Raw genomic sequence first — 25,210 nt, 5'->3', positions numbered from 1 at the left:
GACAAAACATTTAAGGAAGACAAGGAAACATTTGGAAAAAATAAAAAATAAATAGACCTCCCAAAATGGGGGAGGGGGGTGTTGCATTATATACTCTATTTTTGGTAAAATAAGAAAAAATACTGAAAAAATAAAAACATTGATTTGTCTTAAAAATGAATATCCAAGGCATTTCATGTGGTCAGCACAGATCCAACCCAATCCCACAACTACAGCTAGTAGTTAATGAGCATTAACAGTACCTACTATAGACAGGGAGAGAATCCAAATAATAAAAATGCACAAGATATAATTTTAATTATAATGCTCAATATAAAGTTAAAAAAAAACATCCTACATGATTCTTCAAATTGAAAGACTCTGCAAGTTTATGTAGTCATAGAATGTTTGTGAAAAACAGAAAGAATCATTTTCTAAAGTTTTAATTCTAAAAAAAGATGCAGGGTGCCTGGCTGGCTCAGTTGGAAGATCATTCTCTTGATCTCAGGGTCATGGGTTTGAGCCCCACTTTGAGTATAGATAGTACTAAAAAAAATTAATTAAATAAAAATTTAAAAAATTAAAGACATGCAAAATTGAATGCATATGATTCCATGTAATAAGTAAACTAAGAATAAAAACAGAAAAAAACCATAAACAGCAAAAAGTAGATTCCAGTGTTAAGATTTTAGGTAACTCTTTTCTGTTTTCCAAATTTGTTCTAATACTGTTACTTTTGTAATTTAAAAAGAATTTTTCATTCAAAAAACTTTAGAAGACCTGGTATAATGGAAAAACAGTATTTAGGGTAGAAGACAGATTTCTCAGGAAACAATCCTGTAATAATTCCCAACAATATTCAAGCCTTGATGAAGTCCTTCATGCTACTCACGTACACAGGATAATGAAATGCAGGCCTTTGTTTTGAGAAAGCAGGGCGATTCTAAACTGGCTAAATGAGCACTCTGGAAGGCAGCTAAAGACCAATGTCAACATATGTCTACACAGGGGAGATTCAGTCGGATGCAGCAAGGGCTCTCTGCTCATGTCTGTTCAACATACACATCAGTGAGGTGGACCTGTGCTTAGAAAACATGCTGAGCACATTAGAGAATGACTGCTGGAAACAATGACAACTATAATGGACCCTGTAAGACAAAATACGACTTTTAATTTGGTTAATCACCACGGACTGGACAAATTTAACAAATTTAACTTAGATCTACAAGACAGTAACTACAAGACAAATCTGAAGGCTTCCAATCTGAAGGCTTCCAATCTGAAGGCTTCCAATAGGTCCAAGTATTAAAGTATAAAAATAAGGCAGAAGGAAACATGACGAATGGGCCAAATATCTGAAACAAACTTGGGCATTTTAATTTGCTGCTCAACAGCGCCGTATGACTGCCAATAAAGCAAATGTGATTCTAGACTGCAAAAAGGGAAGATGGTAGCCCCGGAGAGCCAAATGCTTTACTACAAGGAACATCAATAAACCGAGCACTAAGAGAAAAAAAAGGCAGATTTTAAACTACATTCAAAATTTTAAGAGGAAGTTATATAAAAAGAGAGATACACACTTTGGTGTAGGTTGGGGTCACAAAGAACCAGAATCTATGGCATGGAGTGTCAGCAAGAAGCAGATTGGGGCTTAACAGAGAGACCGTTCTGACAAGAAAGCAGTCCAAACATAGAGCGGGCTGCTGGTGAAGGCAGCCGGCCCCACAAATGGCAGTGCTCAGACAGAGGCATCACTGAGCTCATATATGGTCAGGGAAGCTATAGAAAAGATACCCACATGACAGAAAAGACAAAAGACTACCCGTAGAATCTCTTCCAACCGCTAGAGTCCCTGATTTGTTCAGCCAGTGGAGGTATGGTACTGGCACCACAACTATACCAACAATGAAAACAAAACAGAATCCCACGTGGAATTTTCTCATTAAAAATAAGACAAATGGTGATTTGCTCCAGTAATTTGGAAACTGTGAAACAGATGGCACACTCCCTCAAAGCACCAAACACGTGCACTTAGCAGCTCTACAACATAGTACAGAATGTCATGCAGCCAACAGAGAACATTTTTCACATTTTAATATCTGTAAAACCGGGCTGCACCTTACAATCGAGGGTATGGGACAACTGTGGTCAGCCAGATGCTGATCATGGAGCTGTCAGTGCCTAAATCTATGCACAGCCTGTCATCAGTTTATGATGTCATTACCTTAGTTAAACAGTGAGCACTGGGGACGCCTGAGTGGCTCAGCGGTTGAGTGTTTGCCTTCAGCCCAGGGTGTGATCCTGGAGTCCTGAGATCGAGTCCCGCATCGGGCTCCCTGCAGGGAGCCTGCTTCTCCCTCTGCCTATGTCTCTGCCTCTCTCTCTCTCTCTCTGTGTCTCTCATGAATAAATAAATAAATAAAATCTTAAAAAAAAACCACACTGAGGGATCATACACCTTTCCTTTAATCACACTATCATTAGCATTAAAACAAAAAATTATTGTACATAGAAGGGATCTAAAAATACATAGTGGGGCAAAAATTTGGTACTAACTTAAGCAGACAGTTGTCAGTGGAGTAATGTCTACAATTACATGGTTGGTTTTTTTTTTTTTTTGCAAAGTAATTTATTTTACTTAAATTTTATTTTTGATATGTGCACAAGGTAAAATAGGATACAAATCTGCCTCAAATCTGAATGTACTTTGCAATAAGTGGAAAATAAAAGAATTTTAAGTGGTAAGAAAGAATTGTGTCATAGTTTAATTACAAAAGCTTTATCTTTTCCTAATGGCACATAGAATAACAGTAACATTTCAAATCAACAGTGTCTTAGAGTCAATGAAATACAATGTATTTCTTGCAAATTTGGTGTCTATCTTATGCTACAAAGTATTTTATTTTTAATCCATCTGTGATATAAACGAATTTTAGAATTGTATAGTTAGAAGGAAACTTGGAGGTCATTCTTAAACTAGTGTATGAATCCTTTCAGCATTATACCTAATATAGTAGATGATAACTTTTAAAGAAGTTGAAAATTTTCTGCATCTGTAGAACCTAATAGAAAATATGCGATCCAAAAGAGCATTTCTCAAGTCACAGAAAGCACATCAAAAAGAAAGCATTTGACCTCAAAAACATTTAAGACTTATGTTCAATGAAAGAACCACAGACAAAGTTATCATGGAAGTGACAAACTAGAAAAATGTATTTGCAACACACATAACTGATAAAAAGATTTCTAGGAATTCCTGCACATCAACAATAAAAATGGTAGAAGGACTGAATGGATAAAGGATAAGAACAGGCATTTCATACAAAGGAACACCAGAATATCTAATAACCATAGACTATATTATTAATCAGAGATATAGCCATGACATAATTATTCACTAATTTACAGATTAAAAAACACAATTTAGTATTTAGTAAAATAACACAGTCTATTAAAAAGAATCCTGAAATAAATTATTTTGTAAAGTAAATACTCATAGTTAAAAATGATAACTGTAATCTGTTTTTTTCTAAATTAAAGCTTTTACACATCAGGTTGTCTTGAAGCAGTATAATATCTGTACAGAGAAATAAAGTGTATTTTATGATTTCCAAATAAAAATATATATATTTAACTCATTTTTCTTTTATTACTAGAATTTGCTTACGTTTTAAGAAAACACAACATACTTGTAAACTTGAGCACAGTTTTAGCACAACCCAGTAAAGGAAACATTCAGAGTGTCTGTTTCAGAAATAAAAATCTTAATGTTAACTGATGTAGTGGAAACCACTACATCAATGGTTTGCCATTTTATGGAAAAAGACAAGTTAGGTAACAGCTGTTACTAGGTCAAGTGCAATTCAAAATCATTAAGAGCAATATATGGTTCAGTTCTAAAAAATACTTCAATAGGTTTTTTAACTGTTAAGTTTGCATACTGCTCAATAATTATAGGGCTAATCAAAAGCAAGGAGAATAAATAATTCTCACTAGCCTGGAACAGTAAAAACCTATTTGAGGTTCCCAATTCAAGCAGATGGGTAATAGTTCTAAACTACAGTTATCCCATGAAAATCCCAATCAGGTCACAATGAACACATGCCACAAAATGCTAAAATCAACTTTTTATTCTAACTGCGTGTGTATACACATCTAGCGACTGTTAAATTAGTGACTGTAAGTTCCATATTTTTAAATGTCTATATATTTAAAAATCAAAGAATACGTTTTTTTTTGTCTTTTTTGAAAAAGCTAGTTACTAAAGGCCGATACATAATGTGCATGTACTGTAGACAATGCGAATCTATTTAACAAGTTTCATCTTAATGTTGTCACGCTGTGCAAAAATACAAAGAAAATAATGCTATCTGAAAGGAAAAGAAAAAATAAACCATACAAGTTTGCAAGTCCCTGATCATAAATGGACAAAAGAATTACAAGAATATTCAGAAGTCCAACAGAGGCTGTGCACAGATCACTGGATCTTTTAGAATCTGAAAATGTTCTTCTATTTTATATTTTATTATTACAGATAAGTATACACATCAACCCCCCATGGAATAATGCCTGGTCTACTGTGTTTGGGAGAGAGCAAAACAGATGGTTCTAGTCAAAGCACTTTAACAACCCCCAGCTTTCCCACCTATCTATGAAGGGGTGGCAGTATGGGGGATGGCCAGGAGGCAGACGAATGTTGCCGGGACAAGAAAGAGGGTGGGAGTTTAAATCAAAAATAGACAGGTAGAGCAGTGAGGGGTAAAACTGAATGTAAATTATGGTTGGCTTTAAATATAAGAGTTTTAATGTTTTATTAGTAATAAATCCACCTTTTCCCCCTTAAACTGCTGTCACAACATGTATTAGTGGCCCCTGACAAATGCTTGAAATCTTTGCCATCATTATTACACAGGAAAGGCTTTGAAAGAATTCCAAGCAATCCATCCATGTCATACTTTGACAAAGCAAGTGAGAGGCAATGGGTAGAGAAGATTTAGCTCTGAATAAAGAGTGAGAAAGCCTTAAGTCTAGTCCCAGTTCTACCCCACATAAGCTAGCTGTGTCTGACCTAGGGCAACCTACGGCAAGGAGCTTCATTTCTCTGAGATTCAGTTGTCTAACATATAAAATGAAGGCATTAGACGACAATTCCAGTTAGAAGAAGGCAGTCAGCAGTGTAGATACTTAGGATAGTGATAACAAAAGAAATGCCAAATAAATAAACTGTTGCCATTAAGTATTGTGTATAATTAATGTTCAGGTATATTTCTAAATTTTGTACCATAGCTAAAAATAAATAAAAATAAATAAAAAAACAAAACCTTCAATATTCTACTGAAAGTATGAGAAAACACAGTATAAAGCTGATAGAATATTTCCTTATATTAGTAAAAACAAAAAAGCTAGGATATTAAGAAAATTACAAAGAAGTTATTTTTGCAATTGCTCTTCAAATAATGGAAATTTAGTCACAAAGAAAGTATCTACTTGAAAAATTTAAGCTTTTATTATAAATAGCAAAAAGACAAAGACCAATCTAAGAAGTTGTAAGTAATTTATAACTTCATATAGAAACAAATTCTTAAATCCTTATGGTAATTGCAAAGAAAAAAGGTGGGAGGAAAAAATCTAATTTTTACATGATTATTTGAGTTACACTTACAGCAATCAATGCACAAAACTTTTAAGATTTCCACAAGTTATATAAGGAAACTAATAAAAAGCTGAGAGTAAATATTTTAGGAATGTCCTAATTAGGATTAATACAAGACTGATAAAAGCTTGAAAAACCAACCTAAAAACAAGTTTGCCACCTTGAACACATAAAATGTCCCTAAATGGAAAAGAAATCTGGATGATTAAAAATAACTGAATCAATGCTAGTTATGTTGGAATCTTTCACTTGGGAATACAGTACTTAAATACAATAATAGCTAAGATGAGAAGACATGCTTTTATTAGTTGTAGTTATATCTCTCTGAATTTATAAACCCTAGAAATAAATAGCACTCCCTTATTCAAACAAAAATTAACAAAAAATGAAAACCTTGGAAATTAAAACTTTTATTTTTTTTCTGCCAGTAGATGAATTTGGACTGTGCTAATGAAATTATGTTATCTTTTAAAGATGCACTTTTTAAACTTTCATTTTTGTTTTCTAAATTCATGCTCTATATCTAACCACTACATTTTGCACTATAAACTCCCATTTAGCATACATTTAGTAGAGCCCCCAATACTAGCATACTCTATTATCCTAAAAACCAAACATACTTTAAACTTAATTACTCCAACCAAAATCCTTCCCAAAAAAGCAACAATCATCAAATAGAAATTTATGAAAAGTTGTATTTTAATGAAATTTACTTGTAATATTTAGAAGCTTAGTTTCCATAATCTGCATATTAAATAGATTCAGGGCATGAAATAGTTTGGTTGGTTTTTCCCTGATGAACAAATTTGGGGCATAACAGATCCTATTGCAACTTCCTATAAATTTTAAGAAATAAAGACATAACTGCAAAAGCAAAATATAGAAACAAATCAACAATGGCACCTAAATTTATTTATATACCTCAGAATTAATATATGGAAATACATATTACATGTAAGAAAAATTAGCATGTAGTATTCAGAAAACCAACTTATTTTATTCACTCAAATTTCAATTTCATAGAAAATATTCACATACTAATTTTCTCTAGATAACATATACCCATGGTAACAGTGTGATCAACAACTTACAGAGCATTCAACTTTAGTCTGTACTTTCTGACAAAATGGACTATAATGCTTTTTCCATCCCAGAGTTTCCACTATTCTGTCTTAAATTTTTAAAAAGCTATAAGCCCATTTTAAATGCGGATGTCAAATATTTCTTGAAAAAAACATTACATGCTAAAATCTGTCAACTGATTCTTCCTCAAAATTAGTTTTAGAAGAGATTGTTTGGACTTCTCATCCTTAATTTTTATTAATGTTTATATTTACATTAGCAAGACATAAAATTTATATTGATAAGCATAATATCACTGCAAAAATAAATCATATAATCCTAAGATTTTTAGGGCTGAAAAACATCCTGGAGAGCATATAACCCAACTCTTCCCTACTTCCCAAAGTCTCACCCCCTTTTACAGATGGGGAAAACTGAGGATCAGAAAAGTCACATGTCTTGCTCACAAGTTTTGCTTTTACATGACTGAAAACATTCTGACAAATCTAATTCCTTTTATTTCTCTTCATAAAGAAAAAATACCCTGTACCAGTATTTAGAATGTTTTACATTTCACTATATCTATCACATATATGGTCAATGAGGCTTAAATGAGAGAATAATTATATAATTAACACTGGGTTAAATATATAATATTGTCAATATAGTGAATCCTTAGTTCATGTGTCAACCATGAACCTTTCAGATTCATAACAAATATCTAAGACAATTTGCAGACATTTGTCATGTATAACCATGTGTTTTCTTAATGTTTTCAGTGCTCCAACAATCAATGTTTTCATCATTATAGTGATGTTTCATTAAGATATATAAATATGCAAAAAATATTTAATTTAATTTTATGAAGCTCTATACATAAAGGTCCGAAGTCACAACACAATTTAAATAAACTGCAAGACTATTCAGTAAGGGGTTTGATATGTGGCAACAAACATGTCTTTACCTAACACAGATGGAAGATGGCAAATATAAACTAAATGACAGCAACAGATCTATATAACTGAGAAATCAAGATACCACATATAGCACCAGGTCACAGAGCTAATATTAAAAAAAAATACTCAAACAAACATGTGATTAGAACAGTACACAAATGTCATGCGCTAACATCTGGAATTAAGATTGCTACAGTGGAGAAAATGAAATGCTCCTAAAAAATAAAGGCAAGCATTACATCTCTGAACTTGTTGTTTTACACAAGGAAATCTTACTGGAAAATTAATTTCACTAATAGTTTTGAATAAATGTAAGAAAATGAGTACAATGAATCAACACTTTGTAAACTATTTTATTATAAAAGAAGATAAAATTAAACTGCAACGTTTTTATTAAATATTTCATAAGCATATGAATTGACATTGGGATTTCTTTTTTTAAAAAAGTAAGTGTTTAATGTCAAAAAATTCACTAACAATTTTTTACTGAAACTACAAAGTATAATTTATGCTACATTATAAAGAATGAATTTTTAATGATTTGCAATTTAATATCTCCAACCAGATAACTGTGTAACCAGAATATTTATGTTGTCAGTTTAAATACATCTTTTCCCATATGACACATCTATAAATTCTTCCAGAACTAGCACAGCAGAAAACATACAAAATAAGAAAAAGAAAAATCAATGAAACTTGTCAAAAGAGAAAACTCAAAAAATGACAAGTTAATATTTTACACTTTGGAGACTTTCGTAACTATGCTTTATGGATTAGTCTCTGGATCTTATGCCAATAAAGTTGAACCACCAAGACTCATCATCATAAAAGATGTTCAACTTGATAAGTAGAATCCTCAGGAAGAAACTGAGAGAGAAAGAAACAGGGAGTGAGCAAGAACAGTAGAGATACAAAGGAATGTCCCACAAAATGAGAGAGCACGTCACATCAACGCAAAATTATCCTTCAAAGAATACAAACTATGGGCAATCCATTTATGAACTTATGAACTTAAGTGTTCAGTGCAAAAATAAAGATGCGACCTATAAAAAAGAAAAAAGGAATTTTTAAAAGGATAAATCTGGGGCCAAAACTGGACTTTAGAACATTTATATTAATTTTCCACTAATTATTAACACTTCATAAAAAACAATGGTTACATGAGAAAATATGCTTCAGGATTATAATCTCAACTATCATTTTAAATCATTTTTTTGAATATTTATGTACTTTAAAAAACTTTATCAGTTTTTTTTTTAAAGCACAATTTGGGCATAATAAGAATGAAAAACTAAGAACTGTAAACACAAATATTTGGAAAGTATATTCCAAATAATAGAGTGCACTCTTTTTTTTGATCAACTTAAATCCTACCTAATTAATTACATTCAAGTTAACACAATTAAGAAAAAGAAATCCTCAAGAGAAGTATCACATAAGCTATTGTTATATTATTTGCAAGCATCTAAGACTTTATAGGATTTAGTCATTTTACAAATGTGAAGCCACCACAAGTTATAATTGGTTATAAGATGCCATAAATTTTTAAAGAACTCTATAACTCACATAAAGTCTATTTTTTCTATTTGAAAAAGTATGTCAAAAATTATTTGTAAAGTATATCTTTTCTCAAATCCATTTAAAAAGTTATAAGCAAAATTTTTAAATTTTATTCATTCAACATTTAATTATTTATGTAAAATATTTACAAAATTTTATCAAAAAAAATTGATGTGCCCATGCTAATATTTTTAAAAATCAATATACTGGGTTTAAAAAAATTTTAAACAAAGTTCTTCTGTTACATTTGCCTACTTTAGACATGACTCTTTGAAACCAAGCAGTTGAAGGAAGTGGTGTTGCAATACTGCCCTTTTTATGAAAACTGCAGCAGTGAAAAGGTCACATAAATAATCTGCATCATACTATCCCATTAAGAAAAAGCACACAGTCTAAATCTAATACTGCCAAAAAGGGACAAAGAGTATGAAATAAAAAGTATGCTGTCACCTGCAAAACGTATTATATTCTGGTTAAAAGTTGGTTCCAAACAGCAGATGTCAGTCTAAAACAAATTATATTTATATCTAAATCTAAAACAAATATATTTGATATTTTGATAATGATTTATAAAGAAATTTACACATTATTGTGACAAATCTGAACAGCCTTCACTTTGGTTTTAAGAATTGTATGACTATGCAAGTTCATCTTACAAAATTCCATTTAATTAAAAGCCCACAAAATTATGAAAAAAATTACCCCTACAATCAAATTGAAATTTTGATTAGTACAAATTTTTTTACTTCTTGTACTTATACAGCCTACAACTAAAAAAAAAAAAAAATCAGAGTGACACAGACCTATGTGTACACACTGAAGTTAACAAAAGGGATTTAAAAAACAGAATATATGTATGGGGGTATCTTCTTTTTCTACCACTATGACAGAGTGTAACCATTTAATCATTAATAAGTAACAAGAAGCAGCCGGAATATGTTTTATGCTTCATTAAAACAACATTGAGGCCCATTACAGTGCACAGCAAATGGGGCTGGAAACCACCGCACACCCTGGCAAACCACATTCCCTTCTAACCTCGTTTGCTTGAAGCAGCTACAGAGTGAATGGCAATATACTCTCAAGTAAGCCTTTATTAAGTATGAGAAATAAATTATATTAAGTGTTATTTTTTGAACCCAGAAATGAGGGGAAGGGTTGTTAAGATATCAAATTTACTAAAAAAATAATTATGTGAGAAATAAGTTGCTGTCACAAGAGAGACTTGCCAGACACTGCGTTTGAGCAAGTTGTTATACACACCTTTGGAATCAATTTTGTGACACAGAGATTAGTCTGTGGTACTAAATCGCATGAGAGTGGATCAGAAAAAAAACTAAAGGGTACGGAAATGTTTTCTTGAACAACATTACCATTACATTAGAGGCATTAAGGAGCCCTTATTATGTTTATAACTAGTAAGATACTGACATGATTCGATAGCTCAGGACATGTTACAAATTGCTTTTTTATAACTTGCCTCCGTATCTCAGGTTTCTAATAAATATGATTTTACTTCATTAGATCCTCATGTCTGTGATTTTACCAAATTTAATTCTACAACTTGAAAATTACCTTGGAAATTTGTGGGAAGCCACAGAAAGGTCCTCAGAAACAGACACATATTAAATATTAATTATAATGATGACTGTCATCTTTTATAGTGATTATGTCATTATTCAGGAATGCTAATTAAGACATAAAATGACTCCTTAATTGCAAATGCATTCTGAAGAAATATATATTTGCACTTGTGTGTTTAATAGCAAATCCAGCGTGGGGACCAGACCATAACAGACTGCAGTTCTATTTTCTAAAATGCTGACATTTGAGCAAATGTTCCCATGGAATGTTTGTCTGATTCGTGGACTGACATTTCCTCTTTGTAACTTGCTTAACTAAGAAGGAGACATGCAGGCCAAACTCTACAGTACCCTCAGGCAGCAGGCCATTACTTGCCGCTGCAACTTGTGTACGGTTTCTCTTTTACTTCCCTCTTTCCCTACCGCCCCTCAGCCCTGAGCTGTCTCTTTATTTTGACATGCATATTATCTTAGCTGATTTCTATCATCTTACAGGAGTGGATGACATACCTTAAAAGATTAAGCCTTCCCACCTGGGATTTGTCCAGAAATGCAGTGTATTATAGCTTCTCACAGCCTTCTTCATTCTCCTATATTCTTGTGTTATCAATAGTGGCTTTCTTTCTTATTTTATGTTTAACTACAGGACACAGGCAGCTACGTTGATAGAAGTCAGTTTATAGTGTCATTCATCTTTCATTATAAGAACAAGGTTGACTTCCGCTGTCTGTAACACTTTGCTGCCATCTATGTGTAGAAAAGAGCACAACACTCTTCCATGCACCAAAAACCTCCTGGGTTGCAAAAAGAATCCCAACTCTAATCTCAACAGATGACAAGGGAAGCTTCAGGAGTAATTTGCCTCCCCACGACAATGCCAATGCCGACAATGCCAAAGCTTACCAGGAATTTCTATAAACAACTTCCTAACACTGAAAGAGTAGTGAGTATGCATTATTTAACATAAACTAAAGCCAACAGTTTCATTATTGCTGCTGATAAATTTTAGCTAATATGGCAACTTCTACAGTTCTGTTTGGAAAAGAAAGTGACAAGAAAAGGTGAAGTTTTAAGTCATTTAAATAATTACAATAAAATGAATGAAGTTTTGCTAAAGTGCAATCTAAATAATCTTGCCAAACACTATAATGAAAAAAGATCATTTAACTAAAACAATCTCATAATATTTAATACTAAGTGAATGTAAAGCAACCAGATAAAAAAGTATTTATTCGCATTATTTAAACTACCAATAACTCAAGTACTGTGATTTAATAATTAACCATTTCCATTAAACACTCAAATATTCTTTTCTAAAGAAGACAGAGAGGGACGCCTGGGTGGCTCAGTGGTTGAGTGTCTTCCTTTGGCTCAGGGCGTGATCCGGGTCTGGGGATCCAGTCCCACATCGGGCTCCCTATGGGGAGCCTGTTTGTCCTTCTGTCTATGTCTCTGTTTCTCTCTGTGTCTCTCAGGAATAAATTAATAAAATCTTTTAAAAAATAAAAAATAGAGAAGACAGAGAAATACATCAGAACCTGAAGAGCCTGTCAACCTCCCCGTTAGTATTGCCTATATTGGTTCTCAATTGTCCTGACGAATGTCAGTTCAAAAAAACCAACAAAATCACTCCAGTGTGAGCCATATGGTAAAGGTAACCAAAACAAAGCAAACAAACAAAACTTTCCTCTACTAAACCATCTAGCAATACACACAGTGAAGGTAAAAATTGATATTTCCAATCAGGACTAATGATATATATTAATAGTCATAAAGAATGTTCCCTAAATGCTGTCAATACTATTGATTTCTAAAAGACATTTTACTATTAAGAAAAACTGACACAAACAAAGCATATGGGGTTGGGAGTAGAAAGGAAACTCAGGAAAACGTTTTACTCTGATTTACCAAACAGAATGAAAAGCTGACCCTGACTGCCTCGCCTCTGCCTGTCTGCCATGTACAGTAACTGCAAAACTGCTATCAGCAAAATCTTTGTCATTCAGAGAACACTTCATTTTAATCATCAACACGTTTCATTTTAATCTTCAACACTAGAATCCTAATATAGGAGTTGAGCTCATCGTTTAAGATCCAACATTTTTTAAGGAATTTTTGGTCTAAGTTGTTCTAATGACAAACTTAACAGGGTTTAACAAGCCATGCCAAGACTTTATGCATATTTATCTGTAAATAAAGCAAATTTAAACTCATCATGGATGGTTTTTTATTAACATTCATAAAAAATGTACATATTATGTGAATGTTACTAAAGAAAATAACATAATGATGCCTACTCATCTTTCACGTTAGACATTTTTCAAAAAATGGAGATCTAAATTATGGCAATTTTCTTACAATTTATTTCTTTTTGGCACTGGTAAGGTATCCAATACTTAATAACTTAAGTAGAAATTAAAACAAAATTTACGCACTAAACTTTTTGAAATAGAAAAGGTTTCATTTTATTTTACTGTACCAATTTTAAGAATCTAACTTTAACAAAGAGAATTTTATAAACGCCACTTTTACTAAAAGAATATAGTAGGAATCATATTTGATATCAGGCCATATGAGATGTTTTAAAAGAGCAGTTGTTTAAGTTCTTAAATTTACACACAAGTGTTTTGTGTTTTTTTTTTTTTTTGAGGGGAGGGGACTACAGATACATCTAACTGTGACATTAAACAAAGCATTATCTGTATCTATCTTTATTTATAAAAATTACATATTCCAATCTAACTGGGAATCCAAAAAGTTTTCATCGTTAAAAATCCAAAACAGAACGTTTCACTCATAGTACCTAAACTATTTGTTTACTATTTGTGTTTTACAAATACATCTAGAAATGTATATTAAGATTTAGCTATCTGCATTAATTTTAGCTTCATCGTTACAAAGCTAAAATAATACTTAGATTTTATTTAATAATAAGTGGATTAAGAGTGCAAAATCCAACAAACATACCTTTGTGTGGTCCACTAATTATAAGCAAAATTCCAAACATTATTAGCTGTTATCAAAATTACAATACCACCTAGATCTAATAAAACAGAACAATCTGTTTGAACAGGGAGAGGAGAACTTTCATAGAGTGTTCTCTCTCATATAAATTCTTAATGGACTATAAAGGACTTTTTAAGTGGTTTTAGATTTGAATTCAATTGCTCAAATCCGTAACAGGCTTCCAAAAAGAATTTGAGCCAGATGACACACAGGGACCCACAAGCATTATAAAGTCCTGCTCTGCCCTCATGAATATAAGATAAAAAATGCTAAACTTCTTTCTAAGAATCATAGGATCTGGTTAGCCATATTTACATTCTTGGAGTTTATGCACTATAAGCATAAATGTTAAATTATAAAATGAAAAGGTTTTGTACTACAACAACTAAAGTTACCAAATTTATTAATAAAAATCACGGAGACTGTGCCTACAGGTGATCGACCAGAGAATCAAATGGAAAGAAATGGAGGCTTAGAGAACAAAAACAGCAAAACTGCAACTTTACTGGAACATAGAGGTTTGTATCACTCAAGACATCTATCTACGGAGAGTAAAAGCATCCAGGAGTTGCTCCATTCATCTTGCTCACTTCACTTGTAAGGGAGCTAATTTTTCCAGAAACAGACACACTGTAGCATGCATGGATATTAGGTCTAATTGCAAACACACCTTTTTAATAGTCAGATTCTCAAAGTTGCACTCACTGCTCTTTATCAAGTAAACCCTTCTGCTCATAAGTTACCTTCATAATTTCAATATTAATAACTTGCTAACAACTAGGGTGATTTTATGCTTCTCAGAGCATACACAAGAATTACATATAAAAAGTATTACATAGGAAAATATAAGAACTAATTTTAACCCTCATAAAATATATAAGCCAATACAATTTATTTATCTGCTAAGCAAAAGAAGTTATCTTCAGAGATCAAACAAGGAGTTGTAATTTGTGTGTACTAATATATGAACAAAAATATATTTGCAATATTAAAAAGGAAATATTTACTTTTAAATCTTGGAAAATAGGTTAATTGATAATATAATAGTCAAATAACTGAATTGGCAATTTCTTTAAAAAGAATACCCAAATAGGAACAAATTATTCATTTTGGTTGTCAAGCTATTGATTCTTCTGATTCCATAGTAGCAAAGATTATTAGCTTCCCATAGCTTTTAAGGAAACTTACTTACACACCAGCACAGAGGAGACACTCAATATAAATTTTTTTATTAAACTATTCCAGCCAAAAAGATTGTGATTATTCCTGATGACTTAGCACTACTGTAGATTTCTATTTTCTTTCTATAATAATTTTATTTTAATATCACTTATGTGCTAACATTTCACCTTGTACTGTTGTATTTAGGGATCTTCTTCACTATGCAAACACTACTCATATGGTATTAATTACAACCAGTTTCCTCCATCAGGGAAAAAAAATGCTTTTAACTCAAACCTATTGTATCAAAACTTTATTTCACTGTAATAAGTGGTGGGAATAAGAAGAGAGGTGAAATTTCAAACATTAGGAGCCTTATGTTCTCTTCCCTTGGTATTTCAGTGACATCTTTCCCATCTCAGTCTTCTTAGATTAGCTGTATGACAAGAAAACCAAGTGGTGTCACCCCTGGGCTCCAGCCTAGATAGTCGGCTCTGCTGCTCATCAAAAGGAAGTCCTAAGCTGCATTTTGTAAAATAAGGGCTTGAGCTGCCTCATCGTCAAGATCTCTTCCACCTCAAAATAGTATGGCCCATTTCATAAAAATCAAAGGGCCCAAACCATCATTTTCCCCTTTATAATACAGCATAACAAGTTAATGTTTCAGTGGCAGGAACTACAGGCATCTGAATGAGGAAAACATTCTTACGTATAATTTCAAACAAACACAGATGAAACAACGAATGATAGTTAGATCCCGGTGTTACCTTAGGGGATTTGTTTCTCAGCATAATTTGCCTCATGTTAGCCTAAATTATTATGGAGAGCACACTGGGATTGGAGGTAGGGATACACAGCAGCCAATTATTTACATTTCCTGCCCCCCCCCATTCCTACTACATTTATTTGGCAGCCTTCCCCCTCACGATGGACTGTGCCACCGTTCCCCAGCGTTACTACTACAAAGAGCATCAGCAGCAGAGCCTTGCTGAGAAGCTGACATTTGAATAAAGGTTGAGGGTAGTGAAGGGAACGAGCAGGTGGATATGTAGGAAAGAGAAAGGGCCAGTGCAAAGGCCCATAGGTAGAAGAAGCAAGTAGTAAGATCTCCAACCTAAGATAGGTGCTCATATTGTAGATGAGTAAATGGAGACTTAAAAATGCCAAGCACTCTGCTGAAGTCACATATCTACCACGTAATATGGCCACGATCTGAAGTCAGGGAAAACACCAGGGCCCAAGGTCTAGGGTAGGCCTGGATCTAAAATGTTACAAAGCATCCTGGGAATTCTATCTGCACCCCTGATTTGAGAACTTTTGCTTGTACCACAGTGTCTCATGAAAACCCTTCTCCCCGCCCTTCTGCCCTGTAACAGTCATCTATAGGTTTTCCCCACTATCCAAAAGTAGACCATACTAGGAAACCTTTCATAAGCCAAAATGGCGTAAAGCAAAGAAACAATTACCATTAATTTATATGGAATAATTTTTTAGCATTCCTAGACTCAAAAAATAACCTCTCTTAGGCTTTGCTGATACCTTAGGACACATCCTGCTTAACAGATACAGAAAAGAAATTGAGATAAAGCACAGATGCTCACAACACAAAACTAAGTTGTCTTGATGCTGGGATGTTTAATGTAGTTCCCGGGGAAGAAGCATGATGTGGCCACTCTCGCTGCTTGGGGTGCATGCTGCCTCATGCAAAACAAGTGCTGAACACTATTTTTGCTATTTTCATAAAAGTTAAAATTTTCTACAGATTTCTTGTGATTGGTGAATATAGGTATTAATATAGGTCTATCATAAAAGCAAAGTGGTATAATGGGATCTTTCAAAAAGTGGGGGTTGGGAGATGGGGATACCTATCCTTTTTTTTTTAAGATTATTTATTTATTTATTCATGAGAGACAGGGAGAGAGAGAGAGAGAGAGAGAGAGAGAGAGAGAGAGAGAGAGATACAGGCAGAGGGAGAAGCAGGCTCCATGCAGGGAGCCCGATGTGGGACTCGATCCCGGGTCTCCAGGATCACATCCTGGGCTGAAGGCAGCGCTAAACCACGGAGCCCCCACCTAGCTATATTCACACAATTTGATTTAATGAAATCTAACATGCAATTGAGTGGGACATGAAACTTGACCCTCACCCACATTTAAGAATATTCTCATAGTTTCCTTCCTAACAGAAATAGCTAAGCCCCCCTCCCTGCCTACTCATTTTCCCGTTCTACCCAAACCTCCTTTTCAGCCTTCCCAAGATTAAAAAAAAAAGGGAGGAATGAATGATCAAGGACATAAGGACACAGAACAGTGCTCTCTGTCATTTGCTCTGGGTTTTTAATAGGCCACCCCTTACCCTTGCTATCATTATACAGCAAAGGGCCACATTGTTGCAATTTTATTTTGTTCTATAACTGGTTTATTTAGGCAGTAACCAGATATTGAACCCAGGCACCTGCCCTTTCCTAACATAATGTAATTCTCCAATGCATTTAGTCACCTGTCCCCTCCCCTCAATGAGAGAAACCATAAGAAGTAAATATGGGGGTCAGCTCTCTAGCTATAAATTTCAATTCCCAGGACCAGCCAGGAAAAAGCCACTGGAGATGACAGTCTTTAACTCAGGTAATTAAACTTCTCAGTCCCCTTCCCAGGGGCCACTTGTCTAATTCCCATGCCTTTTTTTTTTTAATTCCCAGCTTCATTCCCTGGCCTGGTTTTTCTCTCATCTCTCCTCAATTATAACTTGGTGCCTGGCCACTATACTAGCCACTTGGTTCACAATCAACTCTGCTTCTTGTCTAGCTTCCTGGACTGGAAGTACCACTGTGAGGAAAATTTAGACTCAGCTTCCATGTTCACAATCTGCTGACTGGTCCCATACAACCAGACAAGGAAATCCCACTCACAATTCCTGCTCCTAATCAGCCATGCCTCAGTTTACCTTCTGGGCACTCAGGCCTCCCAACTGTCATGAAACAAAATTAAACAAATAGCTTACAGAGAATTAAAAAGGAAAATAATAAACCTTATTAGAGAGCTAGAAATCTAATGAAAAGTATAGTTATTCAATTTGCATAAGATAAAATTAAAGACTTAATAATGGTCTTCAACACTGAAAATCCTTCTCAAAACTAAAGAGAAAATGACTTTCTGTCTCCACTGATGACACAAGGAAAAAGAAATAAGCTTAAGAAGAAACTTGGGTATGTGGGGAAAGAAAAATTTAAGGTGAGAACCATTTTACATTATAATTGTAATCATTTTTTTGAATGGTCTTTAAAATAAAGAATAGAAACATCTGAGTTCCAATCCTGGACTGGCCAGCAACTAGATGTGTGATTTTGAGGAGATAACTTCATTTATAAAATGGAAACCATATGAAATCATTTCTGAAGTTCCTTTTAGCTGTAACATTCCATGACTGCATAATTTTCATTTCTTTGGGAAAAAAAAATAAAGGCAATTCCAACATAACACTGTGAGACAAAAGGGAGTAATGCTGGACTAGATTGACAGTAGAAAGATTTCATCCAACAGTATGGTTTCAAAAATGACATGAGATTACCAAAGAAGCTTGAGGAATGGTGGAAAAATCCAAAATCATGACAGTAATGCACACTGAACAGATAAACTTAAGACAGAAATTACTAAAAAACTATTATTTACACAGTTAAAAAAAAAGAACAATAAAGCAGGCTCTTGAAACATTTTCCCCATCAAAATGGGCAGAACTAAATATTGGATAATTTGTTCCTACTGGGATGATGTCATCATGCTAGGTTTAACTACTTTTAATAACTAGTACATTTCCGTCATCTCTCACTTTCTCCCACATAAGATCAAATCAGCCTCTCAATGACCCACACTTCATGAGTCATAATTTTTCTGTTTATGATTCAGAAAAATGTCTTCAGTCAGTATTTCCCAGACTGCTGTGGGTTTATTCCAAGAACCAATTTCATCTTCATTGGTTTCCTACAGGAAACCAGACCAACTTCCTATTATTTTATTTTCCTTACTTTTAGCATACCATAGCCCACAGCAAATTAACTGGAAGTGAGAGTGATAGAAGACTTTATCCTGCACAAAGAGAAGCCAACACAAACAATGCCTAGTCTAGAAGTCACAGATTCAAAATTAAATACAAAATGTGCTAATATTAGAACGTTCCTTCAAAAAAGCTCCAAACCAAATAATAAACATGTATTTTAATTACCCTTACTGCAGGTATTCCACTGTCAGAACTTTTGTTCACGAACTACTGTCTAAGAATACAATAAATCCTACAAAGTTGATTAACGTGTGTGTGTGTGTGTGTGTGTGTGTGTGTGTGTGTGTTTTCCATACAAAGCCCCTAACAAGCTGCTATGAGGACAGACAGACCGCTGAAGCCCGAAACCGGAGCCTTGGAGTGGTCAGGGAACAGGGCAACACCTCAACAACATGGCAGTCTGTCATCCCCAGCTGCCATCACTCTAGCCCCTGCCCCACACCTGCTCTTTCTAGGACTAAGAATCAATCTGACACTAGATCACAGCAGAAATAGTAACATGGAACGTGGATTTTTTAAAGGACATCCTAGCAGTGGTTTGTACTCATACTATTCCTCTAAAATACTGTTATTTCTCATGGACTACACAGAAAAAGATTTGTCAATGTGAACAGTTTTGGTATAAAAAATATATCAGATTCTCCTTAGACTCTTTCCATTCTCATCATTCCTGATAACAGGTACAGTTCTAGGCTTTAAAAACTCACAAGGTCACTAACTGGCAAGGAGCAGGATAATTTTACATCAAAGTCAAAAATTGATACATTAAAAAAGGGCCAAAGAAGAATGCATGTGAGGCACATATTAAATATGGATAAAACAAGAAGCTGGAAACATCAGAGCAATGGTTCTCAAAGTGAAATTCTCAAACCAAAGTCAGCATTACCGGAGCAATCCTAAAAATGGAAATTCTCACCCCACTCTAGACCTAATGAATCGAATTCTGAGGAAGGGCCCTGCAATCTGCAGCTGATGCTAAAGTGAGCCTTATCTATCATATTCTCTTTCTTCCTTCTTACACCAGGAAATTTCTAGAAAAGAATCCACTCAACTTGCATTCCCTCATAACCCCTCAACTTCTAAACTGCACCCTGGCTAACTCTTCTATCATATTGCTAAAATGCTCTTTTTAGAAGTATCTAGCACGGCTGATATTCCCTCCTGCTTGAAATGGTCTGATTTTTTACTTCTGTAACACAATTCTACTCTCCTGCCTGTCCATCTCCTACTTTCCTGTGATCGGTGACTACTCTTCCTCCTCCCACTCTAAATACACTCAGGTCCTCTAGATTCAATCTTCAGTGCTCTACTCCTCCTTCTCTACCTGCCACCTTGCTATCTCAAGAATTCCCAGAGCTGACTTTACATCTCTATACCCCCAAACCTCACAATATATTTTAAACTGCCTGATGACCTGCTTCATCTGAATGACTTCAAGGACTGCCAGTAGAACACACCCAAGAGGGAATCTCTCCTTTACCCTGCCTGATTCCAACAGTCCCTCCTTGAATGCCTGCTTCCAGTATTGGTACCATTAGTCATCAGGTCCCCTGGGCACTGGAGCATTGCTTTCCTGCTTCCCTGGCTCCCATATCTTATCAGCACAGAGGTGTCAGCCCTACTAGGCATCCTATGTCACCAACCTCATTCCCACCATCTTCAAACAGCTTCCTATATCTCTTCGGAGTCCTATTGCTAGACTTACCTGTAAAACTCATCTCCAAATCTGTTTTCCTATGTTCAAAAATATGCAGAGGTTGCACAAAGATAGCCCAACTTTGGGCTACAGAGCCTTACATCACATATCTCTTCATCAAAGTTTTTGCTCAGCTAATCTAGAATGCTCATCATGTTAAAACATATCCCAAGTTGTCTCACTTTTAACTCTTGGCCTTACTACCTCCATTCCAACTACTAGTTCCCACTTACCTGTGTCTGCAAACTTCTAGAAACCTACTCCTTGATACCATCATAATCCCCTCAGACTGAAGTCCTCTCACCCTACTCTAAAAACTCAAAGATATTAGCGCCAGCCTCCATCACTTGCCACAAATCACTCCCACATACATTTAGAACTTCCACAACAGAAGTGGGTTTTATATAATCTTTGTATCCTCCCTTCCACCACACATGGAAATATTTGTTGAAGGGCTATGACCTTACAAGCCAGAATTCATATTCAATTAAGCACCATTTCTTCTAATTAACTGGCCTTCAGGAGAAGCAGGCAAAACACAATAAAAACAGACAAACTTCACAGACATAGCAACTTAGAATAAAATGACTCCATTTCCTAAGCTTTCTATACTTACAGTGCAACCACTCTAGAATGATAACCACATAGTATTAGGCTCATTTCAAGAAGAAAGGACTTTCTGAACTACAAAAACTTTTTGGAAAAAGGAGAAGACTTACTTATTTAACACTAAAATTATGGGAAGACCTTCTATAAATAAATCTTCATAAAATTTCGTGCATCTTTCTACCATGCCAGTTTATAGTTCCAGGGGTGATAAACTATCCACAATCACAAGGGAAAGTTTTCAATGTAAGGAAAATGGAATAACAGCGCATCCACTCCAAAATACTCAAATTTTGCCTGGAAGATACTCTCATGTTGGTCAAGAAGGCCAAGAAGCAACTAGAGAAATTATAATGTGGGAGATGGACTGATTGCTCCAGTCAAGAATGAATAGTCTTTATACCTGGAGTGACAAAGAGAGTGACTATTCCTCTACAGAAAAGGGAGGTGGAATCTCTCAATGCATACTATGCATAAGATACCTTTTCAAAATGAGAAAATACATTCAGAATCATCTAGAAAAACAGTTCTACTCTAAATGAAAGACTTTGATAGCTTTCACAGTCCAAAGGTTAACACTGGATACTGAACAGAATCATCAGAGGTTAAGAAAGTGGAAAAAAATTTTGTCTTAGCACAGATAAGAACTATCTTTATTGCCATGTAGGTTAACATTTTAGAGAAAAATGTAAATTATGAGGATATATACACTTTTTAAATTTGATATCAATTTTAAGACTGGGATACCACTATGATTCTCTATGTTCTACATGTGGTTTCATTTTATTTAGTTTATAGTTTCTTCCTTAAACTACCAGAGATATAAAACAGGCATATAGCTTCCATTCATTCTAAAGTTGGGGATATGAAGGAATACAAATCACCTTAAGTATTTCCGAAATAACACTGCTAAATTCATTCATTAAACAGTAAAAAATACTGGATCTTCACTGGACTTTTTTGGGGGGGGTGGGGGCTCTTTTAACTTAGAGCTATTTGCTTTTATTTCTAAGCTCCACTATCCTGATTGAATAAGTATCTAAATAGAACTCATGTCATTGCTCGCTTCGGATTTCACTCACTCAAGTGAACACTAGGATAGAGCAACAAAAATTTGAATTAAGCAGATTGCTAGAGCCCCAGGGATGGGCTTCTCAGGTTTACTGTGATTTGTTCCAGAAAGAAAAACTAAAGTGAGATAGGTAGACTACCAGAGAATCAGAATTAAGGGAAAGAAATCAACATTAGCTGTATCATACTGGAGAGACAAAAGGTGAAAAAGAGTTTTTCTTCCCATGAGTTTTACTATTTACCATAAAAAGTTAATTCAATTAATTTTAACATATTATTGAACTCAAAAAATATTTTTTTCTCAGCCAATAATATAACCACTACCAAAAATTAATATTAAAATAGAAGTCCTATTGTGTTACATTTTCCAACATTTAAACAAAACACTTCATTCACAATGTGATTTGAAATGGCAGAAAATAGAGTACAAGATCAACCCAAAATAAAAGAGTACAGCTATTTTAATGTTAGCAGTAACATCTCATACTGCTGAATAATAGAGAATACACTTTTTAAAAGTATTAGTATTTCTATTAGATTCATTAATTAAACCTGAAGACTAGGTGTATTGCCCACATTAAGAAGCAACAAACAAACAAACAAACAAACAAACAAAAGAAGGAACGGAAAAAACTGAAATACAGAAACAACTCAGGAATACAGCCAAAGAAATCTGACCGTAAAAATATCTTACTTACTTTAACGTGGCTCTGGGCTCCAAGATTGTAGATCTCCGTAGGCTTTACTTCATTAATGATCTTCACAAGACAGGTACTGTCAGTGAGATCCCCATAGTGCAACTTCATGTCTTTAGAATTCAAAAGCATACTATTAGATAGAAGAAAACATAAGCCCAATTTTTACAATATCAAAATTGAAAGGTATATTCTGAAAGTATGAAAACCAGACTGGTTTCAGAGCAGCAGAGTGTAATCTTTAAAGAACCTAAATAGTAGAAAGATACTCCCATTTGTTTCCTATGTCTAAAAAGGATTTGTAAAAATTCAAACAAACTTTTTTTTAAAAAATCATATCAAGACAGATGTTATACAATTAATGTGTCTTAGAGTTTCCAGGTAGTTGTAAGATGGGTTACATAAGAGTGAGATTCAGACAAAAATCTCACAAAAATGCATATATTCTCTAAAGAACTCTGTAATACACTGGTAATAGTGAATCAGATACTTTTAACTAGTGAGTTTTAAGTACTTCATAAACCTCCATCTTTAAACCATCCACAAAATGCCTGATGTAGTCACATAACTGATTAAAGGACAACTAGCCTATTCTAACCCTAAATCTCAGCAGATCCTTATGCTGATTTTACTGAGTTTGACACTGTGTAGATGGGCGATTTGCTAGCTTAATTTTTTTCATTATTTTTACATAATATTGATCTATGTATAGAGCCAATGGCACTATCATTCTGCACTCTGCACAAAAATTATAATAATTTTCAAGGAAGATATACTGAATAACCTAAATATTAAGGTGAAAACCCTTTAGTGAGAACAACTAGGTCATCTTCCTGATGCCTATAATACCTGTACAAGTAAACCCAAATCTCTAAACATTCAGTGCTCTGAAATGAATATAAAATGACTTAAGCTTTACAGGCTAACTGAATCATCCCTGCTAGTTGGAAAAACTGGACAAGGAAAAGCAGGCTGACCTTGGAGATAAAAACCCAGTGTCCTGGTCCTAGCTCTGTCTTTTCCATGGTGTGTGACCTCAATAAAGTTATCAGCTCTCTCTGCCTCCATTTCCTCATCTGTAAAATGGTCTCACTCATAAGCTTCAGAGCTGCTATGAAGAGTAAATGAGGAAATACTGTGTCCCTGCTGCTTAGACTATATGGCCACATGCAAGCAATCTTAGTAACAAAATAAGACGTGACTGCAAATACTGACAGTAATCTGGAAAGCAGTTAAATATAGTTTTGATTGCCACCTGTTTTTGGACTTGTCCTCACAAATTATTTTAAAAATTAAATAAACGTACAAAGATCACTTAGCTTGATTACAGTAGAACAAACATAAAAAGCAAAGGGGCATTCTGTGAATATGGACCTGATCCTACTTGAGGGGATAAGGACACCTGGAGAAGGCTGATCAAAGGCATGTCTACTCTTGGGCTCTTGAGCAGCATCACCTGACCAATATCCTGTAACAGCCTAACCAAGATGACACTGTGGCCCAGGGGCAGCAAGCAATGGAAGGGCTTTCAAAGCATGCAGATAGCATTCTACACAGGCAATTCACAGGTAAATAATTGATGGGTTTTGAGAAAAATGACATTTGAAAATAACATCATAATATAGGAAGCTACAGGAAGAAATTTTAGAAAAGAAAATGACTTACTTCCTTCGATATGAGCCTGGGGGTTCTTATACAGATGTTCAATTCGACCCGTATTGAATGAACTGGATCGCCGCACAATTCCATGGACCTGCAATTTTTATAGTGTAGAAAGATAAGAAATTATAAATGTGCAATGAGGATAAATAACTTGGCGGTTCTTTTGTAAATGCTTAAGAAAAAGTAACTATAACTTAGAGGCTTATGAACATTATCCTTAAATTATTAAAAATAGTTCCACTGCTTACTTCCTCCCCAACCACTGCCCACCAGCCACCAGCATTGTACTTTCATCTCTCTGTGGTGTTTTCACTGCCAATCTCAACAAAAGTAATTAGATAATTATGTGACTTCACAGCAAATGCTTAGTTACAGATACTCAGATGTCTCCTTTTCCAAACACACACACACTTAGAACCCTGTTGCTGACAAAATATCTCTTCAGTTTGAAACCGAAGACAGACCAT

General features: G+C 34.4%; 1 protein-coding gene across 1 annotated transcript in view; it reads right to left on the bottom strand.

The window, feature by feature from the left end:
* GMDS (GDP-mannose 4,6-dehydratase) overlaps positions 1–25,210 on the bottom strand; it is a 583,021-nt gene that overhangs the window by 423,076 nt on the left and 134,735 nt on the right. Inside the window, exons 3-4 of the mRNA XM_055321890.1 lie at positions 24,747–24,834; positions 23,085–23,194 (exon numbers count right to left, since the gene is read on the bottom strand). Coding sequence (XP_055177865.1) covers positions 23,085–23,194; positions 24,747–24,834 — 198 coding nt within the window. The remainder of the gene's footprint in view (positions 1–23,084; positions 23,195–24,746; positions 24,835–25,210) is intronic.

Source organism: Nyctereutes procyonoides, unplaced genomic scaffold, assembly GCF_905146905.1.
Source record: "Nyctereutes procyonoides isolate TBG_1078 unplaced genomic scaffold, NYPRO_anot_genome, whole genome shotgun sequence".
NCBI lineage: Eukaryota > Metazoa > Chordata > Mammalia > Carnivora > Canidae > Nyctereutes > Nyctereutes procyonoides.
The sequence above is the reverse complement of the archived record's forward strand: the minus strand, read 5'-3'. Positions and strand labels throughout refer to the sequence as shown.